Below are 10,028 nucleotides of genomic sequence, written 5' to 3' on the forward strand. Positions count from 1 at the left end.
AGGTGGCTAAGAATTTTTTTCTTCCTCGGTTGTTTGTCCGACTCAATAAACCTCGGTTGGGTTGAACATTTGAAATGAAATGGAACGAGGCTTGTCACTATCGGTATTACAGCTTTTTTGTGAGGAGAGTTCCTCAAAACTGGGACAGGAAGCAAGTTCTTTCTCAGGTTTTGGGGGGGCTGGTGTCCATCTCCAGCAGCCGCAGCGGTTGAGGGGAGGTCGTGTCCGAGTTTATCTGGGGTCTCTGAAGCGGGGGTGAGGATTTTAGGGGTCACCTCTGCCTCTTGTTCTCCCGTCACTTGCTTCTCAGGAGAGGGAACTTTGTAAACTTCGCATTTTTTTCTCTCGGCCCCCAAAGAAGTCTGAATGGTTTTAAAACCTTGGGGAGTTTTACATTTCTGGCTTAAGAAGCTTTTCACCTCCACCAAGGCCTCCCAGGAGGGGTCTTCGGCTATCTGGGCGTCAGTGAGGGACTGGTTTGAGACGTCCCCCCGAACTTTCTCCGAAGCATGCGCGATTCCTTCGGAGTTTGACGGATCATTGACCGCCTGAGCTTCCCTGAAACTGTCCAGGGTGTCTCTGTGTACATTCCCGGTGACATCCGAGAGATCCGAGAAACCTTCTAGGAGCCGGCGGCGAACGCAAGCCGCCACTTTCTCCGAGAGGCTCCCGCAGTATTTGGTCAGGGTTAGTTTAGCGAACAGTTTCGTGATGTCCCACATCAAACTGAGCTGCACTTGTTCAGGGGTTTTACCGGAGAAACTTTCTGAATATTCGCTCCACAGATCTGATGTTACCATATTTAAAAAGTACTCCATCAGGGGCTGGGCCAGCTCTTCGGGCGCAGGTTGGACCTCACTTGTGTCTTGGACCATGGTCTGAACTCCCTGTTTGACCTGGATTTGGATGGGCCTGCAGGACGTTTCTTGAAATACTTTCTTACCTTTCATTTTGGGTTTTTTTCTTGTGCTTTTTCTGCAACGAATAAAGGCGAAAACAGAGTAAAATTTTGGCGAACTTTCCAAGATGCGACTGCAACTCGACTGGAGAAGTTATGAGGGAGAGAAGATAAAAGGCGCTGCGAGCGTCATTGGGGCTGACGTCATCACATCAAAGGAAACCCCCTACGTAGCAAAGCCTTTGAATCCGAACGGACTGACTGGCTCTAAGCCCCGCCCACAACACGTGACACCGTCAGGATAATGTTTATTAAAATTATTCCAGAATTCTTCTCCAGAGAATTGTTCCAGAGCTTTTTATTTTAGGGACATAATAAAAATAAAATATTTTTAACCCTTTTTTTTTCTTTTCAATGCTCAATAAAATTTGTCATTCTTGAAAAATAAGAAACAGTATTTATTACAAACGCCCGAGCGAATATTACATAAACATCTAAATAAAGGTAGTCCTAAAAATATTTCTAAAATCGGCACTGAAGAGTATAAAACTATAAAAAACCAGAACGAATGGCAGCAGTTATAACAGGTAGATGAATTAGGCTCCATCATGGCTGCTCTGAGCAGTGTTTGCTTAAAAATAAAAATATTGAATGAAATTTTAGAAATATTTTTAATCTAATCAATAACTTTCAGATGGTTTCGTTGGATTTGATCAGTTTAGTTTCACTGAAATGATGCGTTTCATCACACCTGGTTTGCTTTATTTACCTGTAGACAATAAAAAACAAAAACAACAGAAGGAAATATTTATTCTTTATTAAACAGACAGAATCAGAATGGGCTCTGGAGGTGTGTGTGTGATTACCCTGAACAGGATCAAGTTGTGTAGTAATTACTGCCATTTTGTTTTTCCCGAGGTGGTTTTTAATAATCTTTGTGCTTCAAACAATACAGAAAAACCTCAAACTGTGCACAAAAACATTTGTTTTTCTAATTAGTTTAGGATTTTAAAACTTGTTTCTATAAATAAATTGAACCAACTTGGCTCCTGAATGAAAAGTTGTGTAATAATCTATAATTACTAACGTCTGGTTAAAAACAACCACATGATTTAAGGTGTTTTTATTGGACTTATAGTTCTGGCTCATCTAAAAACATCAACACGAAGAGGAACAACTGAGTGTTAACGTTGTCTTTAAAAAGGTTAAATAAGTTTTAATTATTGGAGACAAGAAACTCACTCAGAAACTGATTTATTGATGATTAAAATCCTAAATTTAGGACTCGATGAGGAGGATGAACTCCATGACGGCCCTGTCCATCTTTGATTTATATTTCTACTTTTAAAAGTTTATTTTCTCCTCTTGGTTTTTCAGAACAAACCTTTTTTTAAACCCTAGGAACTAGCAGCACAGATTAAAACGTCTTTCAGTTTCCTTTTAAAGGGAAGAAACATTTATTTATTCAAAACAACAAAAGAAAAACAAACTGGGAGGCATTTTTTCAGATTTCTCCAACTGAAAACCTGAACATTTAAAAAGGAACAAGGCAACCGAACATCTGAGGTCACTGAAGGAAAACGTCGAGCTCAAATTTAAAGATTACCTCCTTTGTTTTATTTAATAGCTTAGAATAAACTTATTTTATTAAACTTATTATCGCCAGCACAGAGACAGCCTGGAATCAAAATAATATCCACTCTGTTCAGACGGGACTTTGAACCGGATCAGGACTCAATACTGATCAGTATTGAATATTTACTGGGTACACACTCACCTGGTAGGATAGTACGCACCTGGTATGTACTTAATCAGCATATAACAAGTACTTACCGGGTACAAACCTATTTCCCACCTGCTGCATACCCAACCTTTACTCATTGTGTACCCGCCACCTTCAGACCGAAACACATCCTTTAGTTGAGTAAAGTCAGACTCTTTCCAGCTGCTTTACTTTCATAAAAAAACTAAACCTTAACTTTCTGCCTAAACCAGTTAGTCTACAGCTCGGCGGCAGCAGAGTCACCGAAGTACTGGTTAAATATCTCCGGGTGGGCGTGGGAGAAGTGTCTGAGGAGGCGCTTCCTCTCCTTGGTGGAGATCTTCGGGTCCAGGTTGATGTTGTTCAGGAGGACCCACAGTTCCTGGTTGGTCGTGGTCTTTGCCCTGCTGGACGGGCCGAGCGGAGAGCCTGATGGACAGAGACGAGGAAAACAAACAAAAACAAACCAAACAACGTGAGCAGAGATCGTTCTGAAACAGCAGCTTGGCTCAGTCGCTGTTGGAACGTCAGTAGAAAAGTTTAAGCCTGCGATCATCTCACGGTGAGAAAGGCTTGAAGTTACCACCACACCAGGTTTGAGCCCGATATCTGTAAAGTTACAGCGGCGGCCATCTTGAACCGGACTGACTCCAGTGATTACTTTTATTCAAACCCATCCGCTGGTTCTTCAGGTATTTTACTAACGCTACAAACAAACAAAAACTTTATCACCTTTCAGGAGGCGGTGATAATAAATATAGAGCCGGGTTTAAAACAACTCTTTAAATGTTGACATTAGAAATTAACGCAATGTAGAAATGTTTAACTCTTACAAACTAACAAGAAAACAGCTGAAACACAAGAAACTAAGATTTAAAACCAGAAATGTAGATTAAAAATATCATCTTTGCTTTATTTGTTGCTGTTAATAATAAGATTAAGATCTGCTGTAAAAACTTGGTTCCCTCCGTCTGAAAGTGTTGGAAACAGCTGCTGCATCAGGGTTTCTTGTTGTTTTTTGTTTGTTTGTTTACCCGCCACATCGGGCTGCTCACCTCCTGCGAGTCGGGCCAGTTTCTCACTCACGGCTTTGTGAAGAGACCCCGGGATCTGAAACAGGAAGAAGGAAAAACTATTTATCCGATCACTGAATTACGCCCGTTTTAAACTAAACTTACCGACTTCATCTGTAGTTTTAAACTTTACTGGATCAATTTGTTTACATAAGACAGATGTGTCTGTTAGAAAAATATCTCATGAACAAGAAATCATCATTGGATGTACGTCTAAAAATGAATAACTTTTGGAGCCAACCTAATTTAAAAGATGGTCGCCACAGCCGGCTGACCTTAGAAAAGCCCCAAAATAGCTATAATTCTGTCAATTTTACAGATTTTTACACTCCTCATCTTTGCCTAAAATTAGATCATTTACTGTTTTTATCTCTGCAACCCGAAAAGACGGATTATTTGGACGTTTTTGGACATTACCTTAAAGATTTGCTTCACGTTGCTCAGCATGAAAACCAGCAGAAGATCCTCCTTTTCCTTGGAGAGCGTCTTGCTGTGCAGTATGGCCCTGGAGAACGACCTCTTCACGGCCAGCCTGTTCTCCATCTGCGAACCCCACACCATCAGCGGCAGGTCATCCGGATCCTGAAGAAGCTCCACAAAAAAAAAAAATTGACATTTCTCTCACCTCCTTGTCCAGTTTTATTCCTCGTGGATCAGCTGCCAGAGACATGAAGCTGAGCAACGTGCGCAGCTCCTCTCGGCTGCTTTGAGGAAGCAGCTTCAGACACAGCTGCAGCGCCTCCAGGGCCCGGTCCAAGCTGCCGCTCACTGCAGAACAGAACAAACACAGAGGCGTCCAGAGAGGAACACGGCCCGGTTAGAACCACAGGCGGTCCTGGCCTCATACCCAGCAGGTCGGTGATGGCCATGTAGATGTCCGTCATGGGCTGAGGCAGCAGAGGAGGCCGGCTGCAGCTGTAGTGCTTCACCAGAGTCTCGTACAGCAGCAGCTTACACTGGACCGAGTCTCTCGGAGCCGGACCCGTCCCATCCGCGGCACCGGGACCTGAAAACCAACATTATGTGCAATCTCAACATCTGTATGATTTAACTCTTGGAGTACAAGTTATGAATGACTCTCGGCTACTCTCACACCAAATTTTAGCTCCATATCTGCAAAATTCCCCAGAATTTGCGTTCGTCGGCTAACGTCGAAAGCTGTGGAGTCCAAAAGTTAACGAGTTGTGGATGTCCATCCAACGATGACTTCCTGAAAGCTTCATTAAAACCCATCCGGTGGTTCATGAGTAACAAACAGACACTACAGGCAAATGAAGGCACAGATAGGCCAAAACATTGTTGCACAATGTCTGTCTTTCAGCGGCGGGCGACGACCATCAAAGAGTTAAAAGCACATCAATCATGGATGCTGCACGCAGAAACGCTTTTATCAGGTTTATTCATGGCACTGCAGGAAACAGTGCAGCTATGGCTTCATCTAAGAGTAAATGGATGTGATTTTGATTGAATAATAAGCAGATTTGTGGTGGAGCAGAGCTGCAGAAGTTGTCAGATAGGAGCTAAAAATCTACCTTTAAACGGCCTGATTGTTAAACAACACCTGTTTGCTTCTCACTCTGACCGATGAAGGACTCGTCTCGCTGCCGGACGGCGCCACCTGCTGGCTCCTCCGGAGGGAAGCCGTGCGGCAGCTCCCTGCTCAGCTCCACCACCGGCTGGTCGGGCAGGAAGTCCAAACAGTCCAGAGCGGCGCAGAGCCACTCGTCCTCCCTGAGAGGAACACGAAACATTCAGGAACGTGAGGAGCAGCTGCATCTTTTTGTCCTCATTTATCTCTAAATAAACAACCTCACTTTGCTAAAAGCCTTTTACAAAAAGGAACATTAGAGTCAGTATAATTAGAGCTCCTTAAAGAGAAAACCCGTCCCAGCTTTTAGAGTCAAAACCTCCTTGAATGAGTCATCAAAAACAAAGATGTGACACATTAATCCATCTTTGTGAACAGCACCTTTCAGCTCCCCTTGGATTAAATAAATCTAAATGAGTGCTTTTGGGATAGAAATGCTGATCTTAATTTAAACCTGAAAGCTGATTTGCTGATCCAGTTTATGCAGACAAAATCTTTAACTTCATTCTTTTATATGTTCTTGAAAGGGTGAGTTCTGTTTCGGACCTAATATACATCTTTTAACCAAAACATTTAAGGATGAAGTAATAAATAAATAAAATTTGCAGCATCTTCAGCCTTTAACTCCTGACTGACGCAGCGGCTGAACGTACTGAGAGCTCCTGAAGGCCTTGAGGATATGTCGGTCCAGGTGGTTGCTGCTGTAGATCAGGTCGGGGTTACCTGGAGCCACCGGGGTCTCTGCAGGTGGAGACGACGTGCACTGCAGCACTCCCTCCAGCAGGGGGAGCTCTACCAGGTTCAAGAGCCTGAACAGAGTCTGCTCCTGCCACACCTCATTCACCACTGAAGGAAAAGAAGACTTCTTTTTTAAAAAAAGGCAAAGTATGAAAGGTTATCCTGAAATATATTAAACAGTGCAAAGGGTTACTCCAGTCATTTTTAAGCTGTAGTCACATGTGGGTCCACACTCAATGTAAACAAACCCAGACATCCCTGAGTGACTCTCCTCCTCCTCCTACAGTCAGTCCTAAACATCGCCCCTCCAGAGAGTTCTGGGTCCTCCAAAGTGTCCAGGAGGCACCCTGATCAGATGATGAACCACCTCAGCTGACTCTTTTCAATGTGGAGGAGCAGCAGCTTTACTCCGAGCTCCAAAAAACGCATGAACTGGACGGTTAAACTCCCACGATCCGCCTCAGAGCCTCTGAGAAGGTGAAGATCTGGGTCCAGGACCTGGATAACAGCCACGCTGCTCCTCCTGAACCATGAAGCGTTTTACTGCACAATCCCTCCAGGATTTCACGGGCATTTTTTGTGATTGTTGCAGCTAAAATGCCTGATTTCGCGAGGCATTTTCCTAAAAGTTGTGATTTTTTTTTTTTTACTAAAATCAATAAACAACCATAACTTTTAATATATAAACCAAAAACACTACCTAGTTCTGTAAGATAATTCCCAACAAACATTGACATTCTCAAAAGGTGCTTTATTTGAGAACTTTGATAGCTTCTAAACTGACATTCATGAGCATTTCTGGATTGTCCCTGGTCTGCAGGAAGTGACGTCACGTGTCTTCTTCCTGAGTTATTTGGGGTTATTTTGTATTCCACACTACACAAATCCACAAAGAAGACACTAGACCACAGAAACGGTGGCGAATCACTTTAGAAACAATAAATATTGGGTTAATGTTCCGGTGTTTTGGGCAAAGTTGCGATTTCGCTGGGTTTGCTTGGTTTTGCGTTAATAGTTCGATCGCAACATCGCAAAATCCTGGAGGGTCTGACTGCAGCGCTGATCGTCCTCCTGCCAGGTTTCCTCACCGTCTTCTGGACAGTAACGCCTGAGAGACAGCCCTACAACCTGATCTGAGACGGGTCCGCCTCAAACGAACCTGGATGTGCTTCAAGTTAAACACCAATGAAAGCGTTCACGTGTTGGGCTTACGTGACTGAGGTAAACCGGAGTCTGTCTGCACCCTGCTGGGACTCAGGCCGCCCACCGGAGGATCCACCTTCAGGTCTGCAGCGAAGCCAGACTCCAGCTGGCTGGTCTTCGTGGACGCCTCGGGGACGGAAGCGTCAACATGAGGCTCTGAGGAAGACGGCTGTTCTTCCTGTCTGAGATACACAACAGAGACCGGAGAGCTGAGGATTTAAGTCCTGACATGAGGGGAAGAGATCTGTAATCTACAGATGAAGTCTGTGTTCACCCAGCCCCTTTCAGCCCTGCTGGAAACTGAAGCATTCATTTAAATACCCGTCTGAAGGAGCGCCGCAGAAGAACTTCTGGATCCCGACGACAAGCTCGCCTCTTTCCAGCTCGTCAGCCGGCGGCGTGGACGAGCCGACGAACCTGAGTTCAGACAAGAAACCGCTAAAGCGTCACACGGCAGCGCAGGAGCAAGAGAGTTAAAACAAATCCTGTTTACCTGTAGAGAGCGCTCTTGCCGTCCTGGAAGACGTCCCGCTTCCTGTTTTTGCCGAACACCTTCGTCCCCACCGCCTCGAAGACGTTGCACCGCAGCAGCGCCTGGCAAACGCACGCCACTTTGTCCCGCGAGACACTCGCACCTTTAACCAAACGGCCTCACGTTACGTGTGCCTTTCGGTGGCAGCTGATAACCAGAAGAGGCTCAGGACTTCTGAGGACCAACGCGGCAGACGGACGCGGTCTGACTCACCCTCAAGGTCCACGGCGTTCGCGATGTGTTCGGTGACGACGTCCACGGCGTCCGAGCCCAGGAAGCAGTCGTTGTGGGACTTCAGATGGACCGTTCTGCGTTTCACCGTCACGGTGGACCTGAGATGGGAGACGATGCTGCTCCAGATGGACGAGGACTGCACAGGCCTGGTGGCTCCTCCAGGACCTACGGAGACAAAGACCATCACTGTCTGAGACACACGTGGACAAAAGAGGGGGCCCGGGGGCCGGAGGAGGCCTCGAGTCTGTCTCAGCTCAGCCCTCAAGACCCTGAAACAGAAAGAAAACGTGAAACTAGAGGAAGTAAATGCAGGGCGATGCTGAATGAATTCACTGAAGAAGCTGAAAGTGAGCTGTTAAAGGCTAGCTACAAGTAGCAAAAGACTAGCTAAAAGCTACAAGTAGCAAAAGACTAGCTAAAAGCTACAAGTAGCAAAAGACTAGCTAAAAGTAGGAGTATAGCAGCTAGAAGTAGCAGAAGCTAGATAAAAACCAAAACGAGCAAAGTGCTGGCTATAAGTGAAAATTAGTAGCTAAAAGCTTGCACAAAGTAGCAAGAGGCTAGCTAAAAGCTACAAGTAGTATGGTAGTTATAAGTAGCAAATGTTTAAAAGCATCAATAGACTAGCTTACAATAGCAGAACTTAAGATAAAAGCAAAAAGTAGCAAAAGGCAACCTAAAAGTAGCCAAAAGCATCAATAAGCTAGCTAAAGGCTACAAGTATCAAAAGGCTAGCTAAAAGCTACAAGTAGTAGAATGGTAGCTACAAGTAGCTAATGTTTAAAAGCGATAACAAATTAGCGTAGTAGAACTTTAGTTCAAAGTAAGAAGTAGCAAAACATCAAATAGAGCTAAAAACAATAGCAAAATATCAGCCTAAAATACTAGCTGAAACATATAAGATAGGCTCGCTAAAAGTAGCAAGAGACCAACTGAAAGCTAAAATTAACAAAAGACAACCTGAAGCCTGAAGCAGGAGAACAGTAGCTAAAAGTATCAATAGGCTAACGAAAAGTAGCAGAACAGCAGCTTGAAAACTTAAAGTAGCATAAACAGCTAAAATCTTAGCATCTATCTCCTGAATGAGCTGAAGGTGCATGAACGGCTAAAATAAGGTGCAGAAGTAATTAGATTACAAATAATGTAATCCTCGGCTACTACCAACCAGAATTATAGCTCAATATCTGAAAAACTGACTGAAGGTGTGGCTAAAGTCGATTAACTGTGGCGGCCATCTTGATCTGGATTGATTCCAAAGGTTAGCCGGAGCTCAGAGTCTGTGTTTGGGATGACTCTCAGCTACAACCACCCCAACTTTTAGACAGGCGAGTCAAAACAAAACGGCCCTTTTAGACAGAAATGTCCCGCAGCAGAAACAGGAATAAGTTATGAGACGCGTGAAACTCTTCACCTGCGTGACGAGCCCCGAGCACGCGCTCTGATGAGCTCACCTGGAGGACGCGCACACAGTTTCTCCGCCAGGTTCAGGGCTGCAGCTCTCTCTTTAATGGAAGACATGTTTTTTTTTTCTGGCTGATTTACCGGCTTCAGCCGAGCTGCTCACACAGGAGGACGCAGCCTGAGACGAACACCTGCACAGGTATATGAGCAGGTTGGGCTTCCAGCCTCTAGGTGGCAGCAGTGACCAGGTTGAAACTGAGCTTATATCTGTTTTTTTAATAATTAAACTTTATTTAGAACAGGTTTAACGATACATTTGTGGACAATCGTGACAATAAATGAGAAATACACAAACAGAACTATTAATAAAATAAAATAATAATAAAAATAATAAATAATATTAATAAAAAATTAAATGTTTAGAACTGAAAAAAATAAGCTATCGTAGAAAGTAGTAGTAATTTTGACAAGGAATAACCGAATTATCTGCTTTGAATATCCTATTATATGATAACTTTGCTTGCCAAACTCTTATCTTATTATTTGTGCTCATATGTACTGAATGTTAATGTGGCCGAATTTACAATAAATATGCTCTC

At 44.0% G+C, this 10,028-nt stretch overlaps 1 protein-coding gene across 3 annotated transcripts; it reads right to left on the reverse strand.

The window, feature by feature from the left end:
• Positions 1–1,916: 1,916 nt before the first annotated feature.
• On the reverse strand, positions 1,917–9,655 carry LOC108246900 (DEP domain-containing protein 7). Of its 3 annotated transcripts, none has more exons than XM_025010195.2 (12): positions 9,480–9,655; positions 8,008–8,193; positions 7,756–7,897; positions 7,584–7,679; positions 7,272–7,444; positions 5,975–6,167; positions 5,316–5,464; positions 4,581–4,739; positions 4,359–4,501; positions 4,151–4,276; positions 3,716–3,770; positions 1,917–3,089 (listed from the first exon to the last, which is right to left on the reverse strand). In XM_025010195.2, exons 1-12 carry the CDS (start codon positions 9,544–9,546, stop codon positions 2,899–2,901), a joined length of 1,680 nt encoding a protein of 559 aa, XP_024865963.1. In that variant the 5' UTR covers positions 9,547–9,655; the 3' UTR covers positions 1,917–2,898. The 3 variants fall into 3 exon arrangements, with proteins under 3 accessions (XP_024865963.1, XP_017290153.1, XP_024865962.1); XM_017434664.3 differs by having other exon boundaries at positions 5,310–5,464; XM_025010194.2 differs by having other exon boundaries at positions 1,918–3,089; positions 5,295–5,464.
• Between the last annotated feature and the right edge of the window lie 373 nt (positions 9,656–10,028).

The sequence above is a fragment of the Kryptolebias marmoratus genome, linkage group LG11, assembly GCF_001649575.2.
Source record: "Kryptolebias marmoratus isolate JLee-2015 linkage group LG11, ASM164957v2, whole genome shotgun sequence".
In the NCBI taxonomy this organism is placed as follows: Eukaryota; Metazoa; Chordata; class Actinopteri; order Cyprinodontiformes; family Rivulidae; genus Kryptolebias; species Kryptolebias marmoratus.